The 25,360-nt window shown below is 44.4% G+C and overlaps 1 protein-coding gene and 1 long non-coding RNA gene across 4 annotated transcripts in view; one reads left to right on the top strand and one right to left on the bottom strand.

The window, feature by feature from the left end:
- The window catches only part of gnaz (guanine nucleotide binding protein (G protein), alpha z polypeptide), a 42,047-nt gene that overhangs the window by 5,732 nt on the left and 10,955 nt on the right, over positions 1–25,360 (top strand). Inside the window, exons 2-3 of one of the 3 annotated variants that reach the window (XM_029653452.2) lie at positions 22,300–22,533; positions 22,917–23,741. In XM_029653452.2, the coding sequence (XP_029509312.1) occupies positions 23,019–23,741 (723 nt within the window). In that variant the 5' untranslated portion in view covers positions 22,300–22,533; positions 22,917–23,018. Of the gene's footprint in view, positions 1–2,664; positions 2,771–21,971; positions 22,096–22,299; positions 23,742–25,360 lie in introns of those variants that run through there. The other 2 variants (XM_029653445.2, XM_029653436.2) reach the window with 2 other exon arrangements.
- Positions 11,145–25,013, bottom strand: LOC135571399 (uncharacterized). The gene is made up of 3 exons (XR_010463771.1): positions 24,925–25,013; positions 13,908–14,113; positions 11,145–11,950 (listed from the first exon to the last, which is right to left on the bottom strand). It is a non-coding gene; the product is annotated as an uncharacterized LOC135571399 (long non-coding RNA).

Here is a 25,360-nt window from a genome sequence, read left to right as displayed (position 1 = left end):
AGTAAGAATAAAGAAAAAACCTTGAATGGGTAAGTGTCCAAACTTTTGACTAGTACTGTATGTCTAGTGTAGATATTCAGATATTCATGTTAAATCTAAATGGCTATCATATCGCTATCACATACTTTCTTACACATTGAAGATGAAACTATCATAAGGTTCAGTTTACACGTAGAAGGTACTAGAACACACAGAAGGACCGGGTAGGGTAAAAATTAGACGTGGACCAAGCAAACGTAATAACGTCAGGTCAGACATTTCACATAGTTTAAAATCTTTGTGTGCTTTACGTTATGGAGGTATGTCAACAATTTAAACTGGTAACTCTACAGAGAAGAAATGTGACCCATAGTGATGTCACTTCTTGGAAGGTTGGTGCTGCCATGTCAGACACAGCTCCTTCTGCACTATGGGAGATGTCCACCAAAGACAGAACCACATGCCTAATCAGTCCTACAGTACATCATATCACCTCAAACAAAAACGTCATGTAGCCTAGGACCCAGCATTCTGTGTCTGTATTTTCTGTTATGCAATAATAAGTATGTCTCAGGAAATAACTACCGGACCACAGGTCAGAGATCTGAAAAATATTTCCTCACATATCCCATTTTCCCATTTCTATTTGCAGATTTGCTTTTCAAGCTAACAGCCTAGATGACACTCTAATATGATGTAGCTTGATAACCCATGCAATTAGAGTGGGATTGAAGCCTGAAGTTGGACTGAGAGGGGAGGGAATTGGAATGGGCAGTAATGGGGCTTAACACAAAGTCAGAGGTCTCTGGTAACCTTGGCTGTAAGAATGGATGACAGGGATGATATCAAAGTAAATCACATCCCTTCATTGAGCGCTCTCTAAGGTTTTGCTGACACAAATTGGTTAAACTCACACACTCACATGATGCCATTGCCCATGTGGTGTCATACAAGACACAAACTAATATAATTGCCATATTGGTCTACAATATATCACATACTTGGAATTTGGGCACAGCAGTACTAGCATAGCACAACACATTTCTGCCATTTTGAATGGGGCTTTTAATAACATGCCAGTAAAGTTCCCCAAAGAACATATCCAGTAGGAAAAACAATGGTTAAGTTCATTTTGACCCCTCCTAAGGTTGCCTCTGCCCCTCCATTGTGAGACATAATGGCTTGGGACAGCTGTAGCTTTATAGTGACAGTGGCCGGTTTGTCTCTATGTTTTTTGGTCTGAGAAGGACAATGGGGTTGTATCATATGCTTCCCTCACCTATGCCCTTGTAGGTTAGAAGACTTGGCTGACTTTACCACTTAAATTGATTATATTATAGTACGGGGAAATAATACAATATGTCCATCTCCTCTTACACTTAAGAACAATGATTTATGTGGACACATTTAATGTTATACTGTATCATATTACTCTAGGACTGCAGGTTGTGGGAATATTCACCAAACCGGCCTCTATGAAATTGTTCTGCTAATTCCTTTAGCAATTGAATAACTCTGATAACCTACTCTGGAATGCAGTAAACACAAAAATAACGACTACTGTGAACCCTTTTTTGAGCAGGATATACCTTTATTATTTGTTTTTTCTGCTAGGTCCAATACTGTGTCAAGCCTCTTGTGACCCATCATGCTGACTGGCTTCCTAGATTTCTGACTGTCAACTGGACTGAACCAAATTAGGGTGGGGCTTTATCTGTTTGTAGTAACGTTACAGTAAGTAAGGATTAGGTTATCGTTGAGTTTTATGTGAATCTACAGAAATGGATTTCTCTTTCTCTCCTTCCCTCCTCTCTTTCTCCCTCTCTAATCTGTGCTGGCGCTCAGAACTAGGACCCTGTGTGTGTGCCTGAGGACGATGGGCCCTCTTCCCAGCACTAATTACTGAGGGCAGAGCAAAGGAACTAACAGAGCATCTTTGTGTTCCATTCCTCACACATAACATCAGTCATATGATAGAGTACAAGGAGGAGGTGGTGGAGGAGGGGAGGAGGTAGTGGAGGAGGGGAGAAGAAGGAGGTGGTGGAGGAGGGGAGAAAGAGGTGGTGGAGGAGATGAGGAGGTAGTGGAGGAGGTGGTGGAGGAGGGGAGAAAGAGGTGGTGGAGGAGAGGAGGAGGTAGTGGAGGAGGTGGTGGAGGATGGGAAGAGTGGAGGAAGAGGGGAGGTGGTGGTGGAGAAGGAGGAGTGGAGGAAGAGGGGAGGAGGTGGTGGTGGAGGAGGAAGAGGTGGTGGAGGAGGTGGTGGAGGAGGTGTTGGAGGTGGTGGCAGAGGAGGAGGGGGGGTAGTGGGGGAGGAGGAGGAGGGAAGGAGATGGTGGTGGAGGAGGGGAGGAGGTGGTGGAGGAGGAGGTGATGATGGGGAAGAGGTGGTGGAGGAGGGGAGGAGGTGGTGGTGGAGGAGGAGGAGGTGGTGGAGGTGGTGCTGGTGGAGGAGTAGGAGGTGGTAGAGGTGGTGGAGGGGAGGATGTGGTGGAGGAGGAGGAGGAGGAGGAGGAGGAGGAGGAAGGGAGGTATGGGGGATGCTCTGGACTGAAGGACCATTGGGGGTGTTGGAGAGGGTTTGAGAGGTGACAGTTTTTGAGTGTGTGTGTTTGAGTATGTGTATGTGTATGTGGGTGTGTACACTATGTTTGTGTGTGCTGTGACCATAGCTGCTACTGGCTTTAGGTCAGGAACCTCGACAGCTCATCCAAAGTGTCCCAGAACAACACATGAAGCCTGCATACTGATGGAAGGTGGCACGTCTGCAAGGACACCACTGTCTGCAGGTCTAGTAAGTTTTAAGTTTTAAGTCTAGTAAGTTTTAAGTAGTAAGTATTAAGTTGATGTGGAGGTCATGGGCCAACAGAAGTCTGTAACTGTGTGTATGTGTGTGTGTTTTTGTGTGTGCACACGTGCATGTGTATAGATACCCTTGAACACTACGTTAAATTGGATAATGACATCATATCATTCTTTGTCTGCATCAGAATTTTAAAAAACGTCAAGGTTTGGAGGAAACAAAGTATGTCAGATTGCCTTGTCTTATGACTGATAGCCTTGTCTTATGACTGATAGCATCTGCTGTCAGCATGATCTATGGAAGTACTTATGGATACATTTGACTGAGGGCTTATCCACTGTGGAGTAATACGCTTTTTGTGAGTTGGTGTATATGGTGCAAAGTTTCCCTGTATCTTAACATGCCATAAATTTAATTTATACATATCTGATACTGTAACGGCTTTCCTCTTCCTCTTCTGAGGAAGGATCGGACCAATACGCAGCGTGGTAAGTGTTCATCTTGGTTTTTAATAAGAACACTGAACATAACAATAAACGACATCGTGAAAAAACAAAACCGAAACAGTTCCGTGTGGAAACAAACACGGACACGGAAAATAATCCCCCACAACTCAAAAGTGAAACCAGGCTACCGAAGTATGGTTCTCAATCAGGGACAACGATTGACAGCTGCCTCTGATTGAGAATCATACCAGGCCAAACACAGAAATCCCAAAACATAGAAAAAGGAACATAGACAACCCACCCAACTCACACCCTGACCATACTAAAACAAAGACATAACAAAAGAACTAAGGTCAGAGTGTGACAGATACTGCTCGTCAGTAACCTATACTGCACATTGCAGTCTTTTCCATAGTCTTGCTTGCCAGACTCGTGGCGCGGCAGCTGTGTGGAGAGACTGCCCTACACTGACCAGTATGCTTTCAATACGGCACCCATATTGATGACCCTGTTGCTATACTGGTGTTTCCTATTGCAGTGTATTCCAGCTAAGTTTCCTCATCCTGACCCAATGATGAAAGCACCAACTGCAGGATGTTAACTAACAGTCAGTGGCTTACAGCAGACACAAAATGGCTGTTCACCCACAGTTTCCCTTCGGTTCCAAAAAAACAGTGGCGGCTGCTGAGGGGAGGACGGCTCATAGTAATAGCTGGAATGGAGTATAATGGGCTGGTATCAAACACATGGAAACCAGGGGAGTCGGTCCTCCCCTCAGCAGCCTCCACTGGTCGTGAGAAAAATATAACTGTGTTTGTGCCTGTGTTAGTGGAAAGATAAGTAGCCTGAGCCTTGTCCTGAAATATGATTATGTTAAATAAGAATACTATCAACTGGTATTGAGCAGGTTGAAGAGTGAATAAGCTACAAAGTAGAGTGTTTGCTTTGTCACTCAAATAACTATCCCAGTTTTGTTTCACAGACATTGACACACACACACACACACACACACACACACACACACACACACACACACACACACACACACACACACACACACACACACACACACACACACACACACACACACACACACACAAGTAAATGGACAGACAGACATAGATACAGGCACATATAGACAGACACAACACACACACACACAGATTGCTGGACTTGCTCCACCTTCTACCATCCTTTCCCTTGAGTGGGCTGGCTCACGGCTCTGTCTGTGCACAAATGTGCCATTGTCAGCGCCGGCTGGCCTTGTGACTCAGTGTGACCCGCTCCATCGTCGGGACGGGAAGGCAGAGGGGCACAGGCAGGCGCTGAGGCGAGGCACACCAAACACTGTCCCTTATCACATAGGATCTGCTAGTAACTACACTGAGCCCCCACCACTACCCTGCTCCCAACCCTCTCTACAGCCCACTGTTTTGGAGGGATAAAAAATGAACACTGCCTTTCATTGTTTACCATGATGTAGGAACAGTGTACCCATGTGACCTACTTGTTGTGTGTATGTACTGACATGTATGTGTAACTGATAGATGCGCACACACACACACACACACACACACACACACACACACACACACACACACACACACACACACACACACACACACACACACACACACACACACACACACACACACACACACACACACTACATGTTAATGTTTTTAAATGTATGGAAAATGTCAAGTTTTTTGTCTGTAATGTATTTTTCATTATGTGTCAGACCCGAGTAAGACTAGCTGTCAACATTGGTGTCGGTTAATGGGGATCCTAATCAATCAAAACCTAGTATCTGCCTCCCACCCAGGGCCAGAAAGCGAGAGAGTGAGTGTACCAAATCATGAACAAACACAATGGTCAAGGCCAGATCTTCAGTCTAAATTTTAAGTGGTCCATGCACAAATGCTCTCAAACAACTGAATGATTGTCGGGGTTAAAAACCAAAACATTTATCAAATAATTCAGTTAAATAACTATTATTACGGCTCCTGGGGATATGTGTGGCGCAAAAGCCCCCAGCATGCAGTGGGTGTTTTGAGAGAAGCTGAGCCAGAGTACAGGCTGAGGAAGCATTCCTTTATACTGTGTGCTTTCTGTGTGTGTGTGTCCATATTTGGGATGTGTGGGGTGAGGCAAGGACAACAAAAGTATTTTTTGTATTCTTAGTTTAAGACATGGGTTTGGTAACACTTTATTTGAATGTTTCATCCTAATCCCTACATAAGATAATCATGAACACGGTTTAGTTATACTTGAATTGTAAGTCTAACAACAGTTCATGACAACAGTATATCATATTGTGCGGTAAACATGTTATGACAGAACAAGTGTCATTTCAGCAATGGCCATATTCCCTCCATGATGTTATCCCTGGTAATAAAGAGTAATTGTGAAGTTGGCCAGAAGTCCTACCCCAGCAGCCTCAATAGGGGAATAAATGCTCTCACTATGACCCAATCCCACACATCATACACCCAGCTCCCAGAACATGGGAGGACGCCTGGGATTTCCTGAGGCCAATTAAAAGTTCTGGCACGAGTCAGGAGACAACAGAAAGAAACTTATGGGCGACCTCTGATGTACCCCAGAAGGTTTAGGAAATGAATGATTATAATACATTTATTGAACTTGGGCCCAGATATGGTTACAGCACTGATGAATTTATCCATATAGGATCTGAGGCTGCCAGAGGCCCCTCCCCTCACCTCATCTGACAGGAATCCTGGGTCATTCTGGGGGGACTTTGTCAGATGACACATCTTGGGGCAGTAACACACACTCCCCCCTCTCTCCCCCTAATCACTGTCATACACACACACACCCCCTCTCCCCCTTAATCACTGTCATACACACACTCCCCCTCTCCCCCTAATCACTGTCATACACAAACACCCCCCTCCCCCTAATCACTATCATACACACACCCTCTCCCCCCTAATCACTGTCATGTACACCCTCTCCCCTAATCACTGTCATGTACACCCTCTCCCCCTAATCACTGTCATGTACACCCTCTCCCCCTAATCACTGTCATGCAACTCTCCCCTCTCTCTCCCCATAATCACTGTCATGTACACCCTCTCCCCCTAATCACTGTCATGCAACTCTCCCTCTCTCTCCCCCTAATCACTGTCATGCAATTCTCCCCTCTCTCTCCCCTAATCACTGTCATACACTCTCCCCCAATCACTGTCATACACTCTCTCCCCCAATCACTGTCATACACTCTCTCCCCCTAATCACTGTCATGTACACTCTCTCCCCCTAATCCCTGTCATACACTCTCCCCCTAATCACTGTCATACACTCTCCCCCCTAATCACTGTCATACACTCTCCCCCTAATCACTGTCATACACTCTCCCCTAATCACTGTCATACACTCTCTCCCCTAATCACTGTCATACACTCTCCCCCCTAATCACTGTCATACACTCTCTCCCCTAATCACTGTCATACACTCTCTCCCCCTAATCACTGTCATACACTCCCCCCTAATCACTGTCATACACTCTCCCCCCCCCCCAATCACTGTCATACACTCTCCCCTAATCACTGTCATACACTCTCCCCCTAATCACTGTCATACACTCCCCCCTAATCACTGTCATACACTCCCCCCCCTAATCACTGTCATACACTCTCCCCTAATCACTGTCATACACTCTCTCCCCCTAATCACTGTCATACACTCTCCCCCCTAATCACTGTCATACACTCTCCCCCTAATCACTGTCATACACTCTCCCCTAATCACTGTCATACACTCTCTCCCCCTAATCACTGTCATACACCCCCCTAATCACTGTCATACACTCTCCCCCTAATCACTGTCATACTCTCTCCCCTAATCACTGTCATACACTCTCCCCCTAATCACTGTCATGTACTCTCCCGCTAATCACTGTCATATACACTCTCCCCCTAATTACTGTCATACACTCTCTCCCCTAATCACTATCATACACACACCCTCTCTCCCCCTAATCACTGTCATGTACACCCTCTCCCCCTAATCACTGTCATGTACACCCTCTCCCCCTAATCACTGTCATGCAACTCTCCCCTCTCTCTCCCCATAATCACTGTCATGTACACCCTCTCCCCCTAATCACTGTCATGCAACTCTCCCCTCTCTCTCCCCCTAATCACTGTCATGCAATTCTCCCTCTCTCTCCCCCTAATCACTGTCATACACTCTCCCCCAATCACTGTCATACACTCTCTCCCCCAATCACTGTCATACACTCTCTCCCCCTAATCACTGTCATGTACACTCTCTCCCCCTAATCCCTGTCATACACTCTCCCCTAATCACTGTCATACACTCTCCCCCTAATCACTGTCATACACTCTCCCCTAATCACTGTCATGTACACTCCCCCCTAATCACTGTCATACACTCTCCCCCTAATCACTGTCATACACTCTCTCCCCCTAATCACTGTCATACACTCTCTCCCCCTAATCACTGTCATACACTCTCCCCTAATCACTGTCATACACACTCTCCCCCTAATCACTGTCATGTACACTCCCCCTCTCACTCCCCCTAATCACTGTCATACACACACTCCCCTCTCTCTATCATGTACACTCCCCTCTCTCTCCCCCTAATCACTGTCATACACACACTCCCCTCTCTCTATCATGTACACTCCCCTCTCTCTCCCCCTAATCACTGTTCATATACACTCCCCATAATCACTGTCATACACACACTCCCCTCTCTCTGTCATGTACACTCCCCTCTCTCTCCCCCTAATCACTGTCATGTGGAGAGCGAACGCAGACCCAGTTCTGATGTTGGACTCATTTGGGGCTCTTTGAGAAGTCACTGGTGCTCTAAATGTACAGTCTAGTCAAATGAAGTATTCTATCTGTACATATTCTGGGTGTCTGACAGTTGCACTAATGTCTGATAATGTGCTCTGATACTGTATATAGAGGCCTGTTTAGAGGCCTGTTTCTAACGGGTTGATCTATTTTAGCAGCATTTCATTCCTCAAGGACAAACGACATTGAGGACGTCAGGATTGTGAACTGGGATCAGATCTGGGTTATTATGGGAAACCCAGAGCTAGTAGGGAACCAACTAACCAGCATATTGAAGCAACAACTCTATTCAGGCCAACCTCTCAATCTTGCATAATGCAACACAAAGTGCTGAGTCCTGAAGATCACTCAGTCTGCGACCTACATCTACTATGGCTCTGACGTAGGATGGTATGAGTGAGCTCACCGGCAGTGACTCACTACAGCGATACAGGACATTTTTTAGGTTGAAACATTTGCCTCAAGCATGCAAAGCATTCTCATGAAATGTCCATGTTTATTGAACATGTGAAGCCAGTCATAATTTTTGGGAGGCAGGAGGACATTGTGCTGTCTGTTTGTGATGGAAGGTTGTAGTGGAGTGACATTGATCTTTTTCTCTGCTGCCTGAGGGATATTATATTGACTTTCTGGTTGTTGTCCGAGTTTTTTGAAGGCAGCCTGCTGGTATCTGCGTTTTGGTATCTGCGTTTTGGTATGTGTGTTTTGGTATGTGTGTTTTGCCTCATTTTAAAGCTATATTTTAACACATTTTTTGAGTGAGCACTTCCACTTTATTGGATCAAATTCAATACACTTTGAATTATTATACAATCCAACACTAATGAAACCAAAGTTGAATTACGCCTCAGAACATCTAGGGTGGTCATGGGTCATTTCTCCACCAGCTCTTAACCAAATACTGTAAATCAATCATCTCCAGTTACTGAATTGCAGGCTATGCATCGATAATTAGTAATTTCTCAGTGTTCCAGTAACAGCGAGTTTATCTTTGAAAGTTTCCACCACAATCTCAATCTCAGTACTTTTCACTCTGAATCAGTTATTATTTTGTGACTTGGTCTTATTTTCTTATAGCTACAGATCAAATCAATTTTCGGGTTTTGCTCCCTCTAAATTCCCGAGATCCAGCACAGCTCCTAATCTGTTATTAAACTGTAGTGAGGTTAACCCCCCAAATATTGAATATTAATCTTACCAGCATTATGTTCTTAATAATCTAGGCCTTTTGTACCTTTAAAGGGATACTGCGAGATTCTGGCAATTAAGCCATTCTCTATTTACCCAGAGGCAGATGAACTCGTGGATACCATTTGTATGTCTCTGTCTGCAGTATGGAGGAAGCTGGAGGTAGTTTCGCGAGCCAATGCTAGCGCAATGACTGGAAGTCTACAGGTACGGTAGCATATGCTAGATTAGGCCAGCCTATAGATTACCAGTCACACACAAACGCTAGTTAGCATTAGCTCGTGAAACTACCACTTACAGTACTTCTCCACTAAACATGATAGGGGGTGATGCAACAATGGAACCCATTCATTTTCAATGGAGGAAAGCGAAGCGGGCCCCCCTGTTGGACGATGCAAGCATGGGCAAGGCAGCGTGAACTGGGTGGGACCTAAATTGGGGAAAGTTGAATTTTACACAAATACTCAGCGATATTGCTGTGCGATTGACCAGCTTGCTAGAATTGGATAGTGGGTCATCCCCTGTAATGTAATCCCCTGTAATTCCCTTGTATTTCGAATCGCCACGCTAGCTTCGCCCTCATGTATGTGCTAGCAAGCATGCTAGGTAGTGCTTGGTATCAACAGCCAATCCAGTAGGGACTTGACGATAAAGTGAGCTTCGATTAGTCAATCGCTCTGCGATATTGAAGAGTATTTGCATAAAGTTCAGCTTTCCCAAATGTAGGTCCTGCCTTGGTTGCGATTACTTGCCTATGCTCGCATCGCCCAACGGTCCCCCGCCCACTTTGCTTCTCTTCCATTGAAAATGAATGGCTTTCTGTAGTTTCATCGCCCACCTTGTATTCTATTAATACGTACCATAACTTCCTTCATTCTGCACACAGAGACATACACATGGTATCCACAAGTTCATCTGACTCTGGGTAAGTAGAACAAATATTACAGAAACAATAACAAAGCATTTTCCCCTGTTTCAGTAACAAGCTGAGGGGTGGGGCTGGAGAAATGTAATCCCTCTCAAATTCATAGACAGAGTTATGGACGCAAGGACTGGCAAACCATGATTGAACCATGTTTTGAGGCTATATAGTGTTTGTTTACATTCACCTTGATTACAAACATTGGAGTAAGACAAGTTCATGTTTTGGGTTCTGATGGGGTACGACAGTTGAACTATGCTCATTTGGCATTTGTAAGTACTATTCTTCACAAATAAATTCCCATTAATTTATAAGTCCAAAAATGGATGTAGCAACTGCAGATTGCCCCTTTAAACACAAATAGTGACCACCCACTTAAAGGTGTTTTTCCCCACCCCGGCTCTAGAACTAAGACCACTGCTTGGTAAGGTCAGTGGGATTTGTGTAAGTAATACAGATGTAGGATCTTAATTTGATCAACATGTTGCACTAGAACTTTCCTGCAATGCAGGAAATGTAAAACCTGTAGTGTATTTGAGGTTTTAAAAAGCTTCTGAAGTTTGGAATTTCCACTTTGAAATTTCAGACTTGATTTTCCCTTACAAAAAATGTATCAACCCTTCTGTCTTTCTCTAAACTCTATATGTATCTTCCTTTGCCTCCCTGTCCCAGAGTGCTTTGCTCTGAACAGGAGTTATCAGGAACAATTAACTGGCTGATTTAAGTCATGTGTACTGTCTCAATCAGTCAGACGTCACAGTGCGCCTCAGAATCACTAGCTTGTTGAGGAGAAAGATAGAAAACTTGTGTCTTCAATCCAAAAAAGAAATGCTCTATAGACCAGAAAATTCCAGGGCCCTGCTTTTTCAAAGTAATTGAACAACATATACTTTATGTGCCTCTGATTTATCGGAACAAAAGGCCTGTGTTGGCTAAAATGAAGGCCCAGATCCGTCTCATGGGAAATGTTTTGATTTACATTTTTTATTGCATTACTAGTTTGTTGACAATGGTTTCATTGGTCAGTTGGTTGGTCACAAGGCTGGCAAGCCATCATCTCCGTGTCCTTTACGGGTGTTAAACATTTTAAATAAATTGGGATCGTTAACAACTAGGAAAAAAACGTTTTTTGATGGGGTTTTACACAAAATGTAAATCAGAGTACAGGGAGGTACTGTGAGACCCAAACCATTGCTGGCAGTAGCACAGGCCCCCAACAACAGACATTAGACAGGTAATCACAGTGCTGATTACAGAAATGATTGCAGTTCAAATGCAGCCATTGTCATTGGTAGAGGATGTCGGCTTCAAAGCCCTGATGGCATATCTAGAACCAGACTGCAAGATGCCATGTCGAAAAAAACTGACGGCCCGGATGGAGAAAGTCCTCTTCTGGCTGTGCCGGGTGGAGATTATAACAGTACATGGCCAAGATGTTCAAACGTTCATAGATGACCTGCAGGGTCAAATAATAATAATCACAGTGGTTGTAGAGGGTGCAACAGGGCAGCACGTCAGGAGTAAATGTCAGTTGGCTTTTCATAGCTGACCATTCAGAGTTAGAGACAGCAGGTGTGGTAGAGACAGAGTTGAAAACAGCAGGTCCGCGATAAGGTAGCGCACATCCGGTGAACAGGTCAGGGTTCCATAGCCGCAGGCAGAACAGTTGAAACTGGAGCAGCAGCACGACCAGGTGGACTGGGGACAGCAAGGAGTCATCAGGCCAGGTAGTCCTGAGGCATGGTCCTTAGGCTCAGGTCCACTGAGAGAAGATAAAGAAAGAGAGAGCGAAAGAAAGAAAGAGAGAGAGAGAATTAGAGGAAGCATACTTAAATTCACACAGGACACCGGATAAGACAGGAGAAATACTCCAGATATAACAGACTGACCCTAGCCCCCCCCCAACACAAACTATTGCAGCATAATTACTGGAGGCTGAGACAGGAGGGGTACCATGTACTAACCACTTAGAACATGGAGGAGAGGCACACAGAAGAGAACGTAAAAACGGCATTAACCACTATCGTTGCTGAGTGGGAGGGGGTCTAATTCAATCACTTTATTCAATATGGAAACAATCTGATTGGCATCTTACTTTTAGTTTGACGATGACGACAAAGAATAGATTAAAGGACATGTTAAGCTGCTTGGATCTCATTTCTAAGTACAACTGCACCAGGGCAGTCATTGATTCACATGCCGCTGTATAAACGTCAAAGCCAGATAAAGGCGGTTTGGACAGCCTCACGCACACCAACATTTATCTGTCTAAATGATCACGAGTCCCATCAGGTCAGCTCTTCTCACTCCCAACTTTCTGTTCCCGTAATGTCGTTCACCAAGCCAAGCCGACTCACAACCTATTTAGGTTGCGCTGCTTTTCTTGTTATGGTATTTTAGTATTTTATTAGGATCCCCATTAGCTGTTGTAAAAGTAGCAGCTACTCTTCCTGGGATCCACACAAAATATGGAACATTAATAGACAACAACAGCTCAAGGACAGAACTACATAAAAACGTTTTTTTAAAAGGCACATGTAGCCTACATATCAATACATACACACAAACTATCTAGGTTGAATAGGGGAGAGGCGTTGTGCCGCGAGGTGTTGCTTTATCTGTTTTTTGAAACCAGGTTTGCTGTTTATTTGAGCAATATGAGACGGAATGGAGTTCCATGCAATAATAGCTCTACATAATACTGCACGCTTTCTTTCTTGTTCTGGTTTGGGGACTGTGAAAAGACCCCTTCTGGCATGTCTGGTGGGGTAAGTGTGTGTGTTAGAGCTGTGTGTAAGTTGACTATGCAAACAATTTGGTATTTTCAACAAATTAATGTTTCTTATAAAAAGAAGAAATGATGGAGTCAGTCTCTCCTCAACTCTTAGCCAAGAGAGACTGGCATGCATAGTATTCATATCATCCCTCTGATTACAATGAAGAACAAAACGTGCCGCTCTGTTCTGGGCCAGCGGCAGCTTAACTAGGCCTTTCCTGGCAGCACTCGACCACACGACTGGACAATAATCAAGATAAGACTAAACTAGAGCCTGCAGGACTTGCTTTGTAGAGTGCGGTGTCAAAAAAGCAGAGCATCTCTTTATTATGGACAGACCTCTCCCCATCTATACAACCATTGAATCTATATGTTTTGACCATGACAGTTTATAATCTAAGGTAATGCCAAGTAATTTAGTCTACTGTTGTGTCTTTGGCTATGCCGGATTAAGTGATATGACATGCTATTCTATAAAATCCTTTCTCTGTAATTGATATTACCTGATTGAGGTAATTATGTAAATGTAATTAACTAGAAAGTCGGGCCACCACGAAAGAGTGTTTATAGAGCTGTTATCTTCCGAATAAACTCTGAAAGACCTAGTAATATTTTACATCAATAGCAATCTTCACAAACAAGTTGAATCAGCAATACAAAATTGGGTTTAATTATTTATTTACTAAATACCTAACTAATCACACCGAATTACATATACACAGAATGAATCATAACTTGATTACAAATTATGTCATAAAGGAAAACGTCCCTTACGGACGGAACAGATATGACAGCTGGTTACACAAAGAAAAGGGGGTTGGGTTTGAGTGAAAGAGCGGGAAGACTGAGGAACAAAGGGAGAAGCTCTGCTATCGTAAATACAGTATCTTATGCATTCTAAATTACCGCCCATTTGGAAAAGGAAAATGCAATAAATATTTACTCTGAGCTGCGCTTCGGTAGGTTGGTCGTAGATGCTGGCCGTGTTGGCCAACAGAGATCTTCCTGTCCTCAGAAGAATGTCACTGGTGGTAAATTGGATTACGTTGTAGTATCGTCGTTGTGTGTTAGACTGGATACGTCGTCCGTCCTTTCCTAGCCCACGTTTACAGCTGCTGTTGCTAACTCAACGGCTAGGATGTCTCACTTCTGTAGTGAATAAGAGTTCAAAGTTTATACCATTTACAACCAAAGCTCACGCTGAGGTTGGCTTAGTTTTGTAGTTGACATGTTAGTCCTTTTCAACGTATGGACCATCGTCCTATCGTCCTCGGAACAGATAGTTACATTTTCGTCAAGGGCTTATATAGTGGAGGGAGAGAAGGGTGTGTTTCATAGTTTATAACCCATGTCTCTTCACAGGGGCGGGCCACTGATTGAGCAGAGCTCTAACTTTATGAAAATCCAAATCTCTCATTTGGAAACTAAAATTACATTTAATCTTTTCACAAATAGTGTCATATTTAAACATTTAAATTGCACAACAATTCCATGTGAATCTGATAACTAGAATGTGTAGACTTTCCCAGATACAGTTTATGTCGTACTGTAATCAGTCATAATGTCTCGGATGTCAACCAAACTGACATCATATTCATTAAGTACCACCTCATATTTTCAACTGGTTCTATTACCGAAATACAGTATGGTTCCTTTCCCCCACTTGTTTGATGTTCCCAGACTCTCTATGTTTAACAAAGGCTATTCAAGAGTCCTTCAGTAGAGTCAGAGAGAGAGGGAAGGGAGAAAGGTATTTATGAGGGGGTCATAAACCTTACCCACAGGCCAATGTCATGACACCACTCAACTTGCTCAACAGCCATACCATTCATTACCAGATTCAGCTGAGGTCTAGAACTTAGGGAATGATTTGTACCAAATACAATGCTCTGAGTTTTAGAGATGTTCAGGAACAGTTTACTACTGGCCATCCATTCCAAAACAGACTGCAACTCTTTAAGGGTTTCAGTGATTTCATTAGGTGTGGTTGCTGATGTGTACATCAGCATACACGGACACACATGCTTTGTTTAATGCCAGTGGCAGGTCAATGGTAAAAATAGAAAAGAGTAGAGGGCCTAGAGAGCTGCCCTGCAGTACACCACACTTGACATGTTTGACATTAGAGAAGCTTCTATTTAAGACAACCCTTTGAGTTCTATTTGATAGATTGCCGTATCGTGGATTCAGAGCTGAGGTCGAAAAGCCATAAAACAAGTTTGCTCAACAATAGGTTATGGTCAATAATATCAAAGGCTGCAATGAAATCTAACAGTAGAGCTCCCACAATTTTCTTATTATCAATTTCTTTCAACCAATCATCAGTCATTTGTGTCAGTACAATACATTTTGAGTGCCCTTCTCTATAAGCATGCTGAAAGTCTGTTAATTTGTTTACAGAGAAATAGTATTGTATTTGGTCAAACAATTCTTTCCTATAGTTTGCTAAGAGCTGGTAGCAAGCTTATAGGTCTGCTATTAGAAAGAGTAAAGGCTGCTTTACCACCCTTTGGTAGCGGAATTACTTTGGCTTCCCTCCAGGCCTGAGGACAAAGACTTTCTTCTAGGCTCAGATAAAAGATATGACATATATAAGAGTGGCTATAGAGTCAGCTACAATCCTCAGTAGCTTTCCATTGAAGTTGTCAATGCCAGGAAGTTGGTCATTATTGTTCGTTAACAATATTTTTGTTGGTTGAAAACAGTGGAGGCTGCTGATGGGAGGACGGTTCATAATATTGGGTGGATTGGAGTCTATGGAATGGTATCAACCATATGGAAACCACATCGTTGATGTGTTTGATCCCATTCCATTGACTCCATTTCAGCCATTATTACGAGCCGTCCTCCCCTCAGCAGCCTTCACTGGTTGAAAACACTATAGGCTAATGTGTCACACAACTCAACTGTCTTCATGTCTACTGGGGAAGCTAGGTCAGGGAGGGTAACTGTAACTGACTGACTATTTAGTCTGGTGTCCTCAGTACCCTCAGTCTGCCAGGCTGCTCTGCTACCACAGGAACCCCAGCCTCCAGCAGATAGTAAACCCCTAAATCAAATCAAATCAAATCAAATGTATTTATATAGCCCTTCGTACATCAGCTGATATCTCAAAGTGCTGTACAGAAACCCAGCCTAAAACCCCAAACAGCAAGCAATGCAGGTGTAGAAGCACGGTGGCTAGGAAAAACTCACTAGAAAGGCCAAAACCTAGGAAGAAACCTAGAGAGGAACCAGGCTATGTGGGGTGGCCAGTCCTCTTCTGGCTGTGCCGGGTGGAGATTATAACAGAACATGGCCAAGATGTTCAAATATTCATAAATGACCAGCATGGTCGAATAATAATAAGGCAGAACAGTTGAAACTGGAGCAGCAGCATGGCCTACCCTCCCTCTCTCCAAAAACCACTGTCCCTGTCCCTGCACTGTCATGGACCAATGGGTAAATGGAACATTAGAAACATAAGCGTGTGCAAAACGATCCCTATTTCACAGTTTACTGTCTGTGAGGTTCACGGAGGACCGTTGAGAGAGAGAGATGGGAGAGAGAAAGGGAGTGAGAAAGAGAGTGTGAGAGAAAAAGAGAGAGAGGAGGGAGAGGGAAGAGAGGGAGAGGGGAGAGGGGGGAAGTAACCTCAGCATGATGTAAAGTAACCAGTGACTGTGATTGTTGGGAAGAGGCCTGGGGTGTTCATGTGTGTTCATGTGGTATGCGCGTGTGATGAGGGGGGCATGCATGTGTGTGTGTGTGTGTGTGTAGACATGAGTGAAGAGGGACTGGGGCATATCGCACAATGCAACTGCTGGTGAGATGCTTTACGTAACAACGGTATTCATCAATAAGACAGAGATGCCATTGTGCTTTTTGTCAGGACTTACATAATCTATTTATTGCCAGAGCCAGGCCTGTTCAGTGGCAGGAGAGATGGAGCAGTGGCATACAAGGTAGGCATGGTAACCCTGGGCCTGGGGGAGCTGCTGCATGCTCTCGGAACAACTAGTATGCAGAGTTTATCATATCTAAAACAACACACCTCTTTAGGTGTATTTTTGATTTTGAAAATCATACTCCTGTATACCTGTATTTCTACTTGATTATTTATGTTTATTTCAACACATGTCAAGCTGGCTGTTGTGTCAGAAACCTTTGGACAATGGACAGTACAGTATGTTTGCTCTACTTTGAACACCCAACATGATCCCTCTTCAAATACAAAACATGAACACACACACCTGTTCACATCATTTTTAAACCATTGGTAGTTAACAAAAACCATACTCATCACACACTCCGCTCTGAAAACATAATGACCTGAGAACAACATTACTCCTCTGTCTAGCAACTCTATCATCACTAAACATGACATGAGCACAAAAACAGCACCTGCCTGTTCCTCAATTCTTAAATTGTCTGGCTTTCATTGTCTCGCTCTACAATCTGTATGTGCCTCTCGATTAATTCTATTTAATTCAGCCCAGCCCATCGGATAAAGGAAGGCTAGCAGACTGACCCCATTGCAACCTCTTTCATAGTCCTATTTTATTTATTGGGAAAAGATAATGTCCACACTACATGTGAAAAGAGTTGTGATGTGTGGATACTCCTGGTATCATATAACGTTACTGAACAAAAATATAAACACAACATGCAACAATTTGTTTTACAGTTCATATCAGGAAATCAGCCAATTGAAATAAATTCATTAGGTCCTAATCTATGGATTTCACATGACTGGGAATACAGATACGCATCTGTTGGTCACAGAAAATGGGCCTCACAATTGGCCTCGGGATCTCGTCGCGGTATTTCTGTGCATTCAAACTGCCATTGTTAAAATGCAATTGTGTTCGTTGTCCGTAGCTTATGCCTGCCCATACCATAGCCCCACCGCCACCATGGAGCACTCTGTTCACAACGTTGACGTCAGCAAACCGCTCGCCCACACAACGCAATACACGTGGTCTGGTCTGCGGTTGTGAGGCCAGCTGGATGTACTACCAAATTCTCTAAAACAATGTTGGAGGCAGCTTATGGTAGAGAAATTAACATAAAATTATCTGGCAATAGCTCTGGTGGACATTCCTGCAGTCAGCATGCCAATTGCACACTCCCTCAAAACTTGACACATCTGTAGCATTGTGTTGTGTGACAAAACTGCACATTTTAGAGTGGCCTTTTATTTTCCCCTGCACAAGGTGCACCTGTGTAATGATCATGCTTTTTAATCAGCTTCTTGATATGCCACACCTGTCAGGTGGATTATCTTGGCAAAGGACAAATGCTCACCGACAACAAATTTGTGCACAACATTTGCGAGAAATAATATCTTTGTGCGTATGGAACATTTTTGGGATATTTTATTTCAGCTCATGAAACATGAGACCAACACTTTACACGTTGCGTTTTTATGTTTGTTCAGTATCTATCCACTGTACATTAGGACATGGGACACAAATAACACAATTGCTTCAAGAACATCATACATACCATTTTCGATTTCCATTTGAACACATGCTGATGCAATGTCATGCATGTGTGGGTTTTACACAATTTGCACATAATGTACATTTGAACTAATTGTTCATGCAGGTAATAAAGGCCTGTGCATGCATTCTGTCCGTTAACCAGGAATGTTCTATTTCCCTCTGAGGATTACCATCACCTCCCAATCTAAAATGATTGACTTTTTTCTGATGGCAAATTGGTGCTTTCCACTATCATGACAGAAATAGCCCATTACACTACCGTGACAGTAGTACATCTGCTCATTTCTAATAATGATTAGATATTGTAATTCGGCATGGTCGAATTAGAAATAGGAGAGGAAGCCATTGGTGTCGTGGGCAACAAGTAGTGAAGGAGAGGCGAGAGAGTGACAGAGCTGGTCTCACCCTGACTATCACATTACCTCAGTGCTCATTAAACATGAGCCTGGCCTGGCCTCTCTCCACGGCCCCTTCCGCGCTCCCTCTCCCTCCTCTCGCGTACTCTTCAAAGGGACACGCCCTCACTACGTCACACAACGCCATTATTCTCCACATCACAACTACTCTCCTTGATTCAGTGAACTGGTGAAGTGTGCTCTGGGTAACCAGGTTTAAAGTGCATCCAGTTACACGGTTTCCAAAAGTACGGTTTCATTTGGACACAAAAAGGGTGGGGTATTGTAGTTGCCTGAAATAATATTTGTGAAGTGATACTAACCCCATATGCCCCCCTCTCACTTGGCACGTGCCTTACGAGAAAGAGTACAAGCAGTTCTGTAGTTCCGTAAGCAGAGGAGGCGCTCCACTGTGCCCATTATACCTGACTATCTGCAGTGTTCAGAGTGGAAGGCCTGCCGAGCGACCTCGGGCCTTATCTTGCCCCTGGTGTTTGTGCTTCCACACTAACATAACGCATACCTTGTCATGCCATCAAGTCAGTGGCCTACATGTAGAATTAACTGGTCAACTGAACAACGGAAACAAGCCAAAATGCAGAGACAGGGAGTAAAGTGATACTTGAACTGATCAAACTCATTTGCCCATTGGTGTGTTTCAGCTTTGATCATTTAGCTCAGTTGCCTGTTTGCCTTTAAATGCTTGCAAAAGTGTAATGTTAACACCCAAAGACAAATACCATGCTAGTTCGCCATTCAACTAATACCTAAACCGTCAATCTATCTAATCTAACGGAACAAATAAACCCACCATTAAGTGTACGACAGTCTGTACATTCAGAGAGGGAAATGGGTAATATCATTCACAAGAGCCTGCGTTAAATGTGGGGATATTGTTGCGTAATCATGAAGAAATACACATCCCACCACCTCCTCAGCAATTATCTAAAGAAGCATTACCTCTGAGGCAGTATGGCAATGCTGAAGAACGCTGAAATTGCACATTGAAATGAGCTCATGCACCGTTCGTTGTAATAACTCCTTTTATGGCCTCTGAAAATCAGTGATGTGCAGCTTTCTAACTGGTTTGGCAGGCTCCGCCATTTTGAGAGCTTGGGCAATCAGGTGCCTGAGGCAGAAGAATAATACTGTCTTTCCTGTTTGCGTTGTGTGGTGCTTCTGCTGTGTCAGACAGTCCTCCCAGTCTTTCTAAGAGTGGATCTCACTAACTTTGGGGAATGCTCTCTCTCTCTCGGTCTCTCTCTCTCGGTCTCTCCCTCTCTCTCTGTCTCTCCTCGTCTGTCTGTCTCTCTCTCTATGTGTGACAGGTCTGAAGAGTGTAGTCTGGCCAACAAAACTAGGCCACAGCGTGATTTCACATTTGTTACACAACCAATAGCATACGGTCTGTCCTGTCACAATGTGCATCTATTTATCAGAGTCCCAGAGTCCCAGAGTCCTAGAGTCCCAGAGTCCGAGCTCAGAATGCAGTCCATTCACTGTAATATACAGTCAGGTCCAAAATGATTGGCACCCCTTGGTTCTGATTAGCAAAAAAGACTGTAAAATAAATAATACAAATACTGAGCTACACTGAGTGTACAAAACATTAGGAACACCTGCTCTTTCCATGACCTAGACTGACCAGGTGAATCCTTGAGAAAGCCTTGATCCCTTATTGATGTCACTTCAATCAGTGTAGATGAAGGGAAGGAGACAGGTTAAAGAAGGATTTTTAAGCCTTGAGACAATTGAGACATGGATTTTATTTGAGTGCCATTCAGAGGGTGAATGGGCAAGACAAAATATTTAAGCGTATTTAAGCGGGGTATGTGTGTCAAGAACTGCAACGCTGCTGGGTTTTTCACGCTCAACAGTTTCCCGTGTGTATCAAGAAGGGTCTATCAGCCAAAGGACATTCAGCCAACTTGACACAACTGTGGAAAACATTAGGAATGGTTTCCTAATATTAAGTTGCACCCTATTTTGCCCTCAGAACAGCCTCAATTCGTCGGGGGGCAGGGACTCTACAAAGTGTTGAAAGCGTTCCACAGGGATGCTGGCCCATGTGGACTCCACTGCTTCCCACAGTTATGTCAAATTGGCTGGATGTCCTTTGGGTGGTGGAGCATTGTTGATACACACGGGAAACTGTTGAGTGTGAAAAACTCAGCAGCATTGCAGTTCTTAACACAAACCGGTGCGCCTGGCACCTACTACCATACCCGTTCAAAGGCACTTACATCTTTTGTCTTTCCCATTCACCCTCTGAATGGCACACATACACAATCCATGCCTCAATTGTCTTAAGGCTTAAAAATCCTTACTTAACAGGTTTCCTCCCCTTCATCTACACTGAGTGAAGTGGATTTAATAAGTGACATCAATAAGGGATCATAGCTGTCACCTGGTCAGTCTAAGTCATGGAAAGAGCAAATGTTCCTTGTGTTTGGTTCACTCAGTGTCGTTATTATTTATTTGATAATCTTTGCTAATCTTTATCAAGGGCGCCAATCATTTTGTGCCAGACCACCTGCAGTATTCCAACACATTAAATGCAGTGCATTCACACGGTGATTATATGACGTAAGAAAATGTTAATAATTCATAAAAATTCACATGGTAGAAAATGTTTTCAGCATTTTTGTAGACAGTATTTTTGTAAGGCAATCTGTTTGTTTTCTGCTTAATATCCAAAGCTGTGATTTTTTTCCTGACAGTTTTGAACCATATGCACCTGCAGGATCACAAATTGGAGGTTGAGGCAGAGATCAGGCTTTGCAGTGGAATGAAACAGTGAGAGGCACCTGTCGGCTTGAGGCAGTTATTTTCCACTGTGATAGTAAATAAACAGCACACATGACATCAGCTTGCAGAGCCTTAGGTAGACAGGAGAGCGGGAGAGTCCAGGGGCGAAGTGAGGGGAGAGCGGCTAGGGGGAGTTTCCGTTTCACACCCTGGATATCTTTTGGGTTTGCTTTTGTGTGTGGGGATGCGTGTTTGTGTGTATGTGTGTGTGTGTTTTCTTGTGTATGACTCAGCTCAGACTAGGTCTATGGTAACACAGGGCTGCAGATGGAGATAGGAGAAATGCCTGTTAGAAAGAAACAGTAAAGAGGAAGTGAGCACTGGGAGGGACAGTATGGCGACACAGCTGAGGATCTGAGATACAGGTCTGGGCTTTGACCAAGAGAACGGGTGCTGTGTGCTCCACATGCATTGTAGTGGAAATACACTGTCAGTTTTGGGGGTATGATATTTTGTGTCCCTTGTGTGTGTCTCTCTCTACATGTTTGTTTGAGTATGTATTTTAGTATCTGCATTTTGTGTGTTTTGTGAGACATAAATGAAGCAGCTCAACTCCACTTCTCGGTTTCCTCTCGGGCTCCTATGCTCTGATTCATCATGACTGTGTTCATTGATCATGTCTCTCCTCTCCCTCTTTTGTTGGCAGAAACGGGGACCTTCAGTTTCCTGAGACGCACCACTGCGAGGAGGAAACGGAGCAGAATATAGCCCAGAGAGGAGGCAGACAAGGCGTGAAGGACTGCCCTGGATGACTGCTGTCACCAAGATAGGGAGCGGTGACGTGAGAGCCATGAGGGAGGAGAGCGAGGGGGATTTGCTGCACCTACACATCATCCCCGAACACTGTCTTCACTAACACCTCCATCCCCATTCCTGCTCCGTAAGTTTCCTCAGGGGGTGACCCCTGATATGACCCCCAGCACCTGTGGAATTAGGCAGTCCAACCCAAGCCCCAGCTCCAGGCTCTGTGTGGGCATCCCACCATGTCCTGGTAGAGCTCTGTGCCAACGCCAGTCCCAAATCCTGGGATGAACCCACAGAGGACCAACGCACAGCCTCTAGATCACGAGGAGAATGAAATATTCCTGAGTCATTCCTGCTCTATGGTTCTCGTTTCCCTCTGTTTGCTCTGAGTGGAAGGTGTCTCTCTTGCTTCCCATCAAGCCCCTGCAGCTTTGAAGATTCAAACGTAATCCTATTCCTGCTCTGACATCCATCCCTCTCTTCGTTACTCTCTTATCTCTGTTCCTTTTGATCTTCCAGATTATTTTAGTTTGACCCCGGACGCGCCCCCTTTTGCCACCCGGCACATTCTCCTCTGTGATCACCACGTTTTCCTCGGTGTTCACCGCGTGGCAGACGACCATGGGTTGCCGGCAGAGTTCGGAGGAGAAGGAGGCGGCGCGGCGCTCCCGGCGGATCGACCGCCACCTGCGCTCGGAGAGCCAGCGGCAGCGGCGTGAGATCAAGCTCCTTCTGCTGGGCACCAGCAACTCTGGCAAGAGCACCATCGTCAAGCAGATGAAGATCATCCACAGTGGAGGCTTCAATCTGGACGCCTGCAAGGAGTACAAGCCCCTCATCCTTTACAACGCCATCGACTCGCTCACACGCATCATCCGCGCCCTGGCCACGCTCAAGATCGACTTCCACAACCCCGACCGCGCCTATGACGCCGTGCAGCTCTTCGCCCTAACCGGGCCGGCCGAGAGCAAAGGGGAGATCACAGAGGAGCTGCAGGGGGTCATGAAGCGCCTGTGGGCCGACTCAGGCGTGCAGGAGTGTTTCTGCCGCTCCAACGAGTACCACCTGGAGGATAACACTGCCTACTATCTGAACGACCTGGACCGCATCTCCTCCAACGAGTTCATCCCCACCGTGGAGGACATCCTGTGCTCCCGCGACATGACCACGGGCATCGTGGAGAACAAGTTCACCTTCAAGGAGCTCACCTTCAAGATGGTGGACGTGGGGGGGCAGCGCTCGGAGAGGAAGAAGTGGATCCATTGCTTTGAGGGCGTGACCGCCATCATTTTCTGTGTGGAGCTAAGTGGCTATGACCTCAAGCTATACGAGGACAACCAGACGGTAAGGGAAGCCATTGGGCAACACATGCAACATTAGCCATTACACAACCAGCCAGTTCCTGTCCACACTCTGTCATCACACCCTTGGGGCCTGCTGTTAGATATGGCACTGTGGTGTTCTCCTTTTCACACTTCTCAGGGTGCATTACATCTAGGGCCACACTACTCATTTCTGCAGAGTTTAATAGACATCATGTGACTTAAAATGGCAGGGGCCCAAGTCGACCTCTAGCATGTGTCCTCAAAATGTTGGAGTTAAAAACAGGTAAATGATCAAGTGACAAACCCTAACTAACCCTTCAAAGAGGAATATACTGTATCTGACATTCTGTGTGGATATGATAGCTTTACCCCATGAAAGCATGAAAAGGGAAGACTATTCCTAGATAGAGGGCTAAAAGTTTATTTATTTTTAGTTGTATTTATTTGCACAAGAAAAGGGCTACCTTTTGTGAGAAGCATTAGGAGCAGATAACACATGCAAGAGCACGAGCCTGATGTTATCTCTGCTGCGTCAACACTACTCTATACCGCTCTTTACAACCTTCTGCATTTCCTGCATCTAAGGATGAGTCGGACCACAAAGTGAAGGAAAAGCAGCCAACAATTGCTCAGCATATGTGGTAACTCCTTCAAGACTGTTGGAAAAGCATTCCAGGTGAAGCTGGTTGAGAGAATGACAAGCGTGTGCAAAGCTGTCATCAAGGCTATTTGAAGAATCACTTTTCTGGTGACTACATAATTTCATATGTGTTATTTCATAGGTTTGATGTCTTCACTATTATTCTACATTGTAGAAAATAGTAAAAATAAAGAAAAACCCTTGAATAAGTAGATGTTCCAAAACTTTTGACCGGTAGTGTATATACCTTCCTGTGGCCTGATAATTCACATATAACATAAATAAGACCAGATATATTAGGCACTCGCTGATTTAGTACATGAAATCAATTATTTACATTTTAGTCATCTTATCCAGAGCGACTCACAGGCTCAATTGCCTTGATCAAGGGCAGATTTTTCACCCACTCTGCCCCGGGATTCAAACCAGCGTCCTTTCAGTTACTGGCCCAACGCTCTTAAAAGCTACCGGCTGCCCTTTTTAGCGAGTTATAAATACCTTGTTGAGAGGATATTGCAGTTAGGTGTAAATTGAGTTCATAGTGTAAGGTGTGAGGGTGTACCTGTGAGAATTAGCAGCTTGCGATGGCACTGTTCAGCAGTAGGACGTCACAGGTGCACGAACAATTGACTGAGAGGGGGGTGAAGAGAGAGAAGGAGAGGAAGTGAGGAATGGAGAAGGAAAAAAAGGGGATTGTTTGGAGGAAATCAGAGGCCCCACCCTTTTCCTCCCCTTGTCTGGACAGTATTTCTGAACTCCGGGTGTGGTTGGCAGCCACGGCTGATTTGGGCCCTTATTAGTGAAATGTCTGTTGGAACAGTTTCCACAGCTTTCCCCATTATTGCAAGAGGCGTTTTCAACCCAAAGTGGTATGAAGGTTTGAGTGATGACCATGAATAATATTTCATTGTTAATTAGATGCTATGTAATAGGCATACACAGTGGCCAGTGGCCTACACAGTGGCCAGTGGCCTACACAGTGGCCTACACAGTGGCCT

The sequence above is a fragment of the Oncorhynchus nerka genome, linkage group LG4 (genome assembly GCF_034236695.1).
Source record: "Oncorhynchus nerka isolate Pitt River linkage group LG4, Oner_Uvic_2.0, whole genome shotgun sequence".
Lineage (NCBI taxonomy): Eukaryota > Metazoa > Chordata > Actinopteri > Salmoniformes > Salmonidae > Oncorhynchus > Oncorhynchus nerka.
Note: the sequence above shows the minus strand (reverse complement) of the source record. Positions and strands in the feature narration are given on the sequence as shown.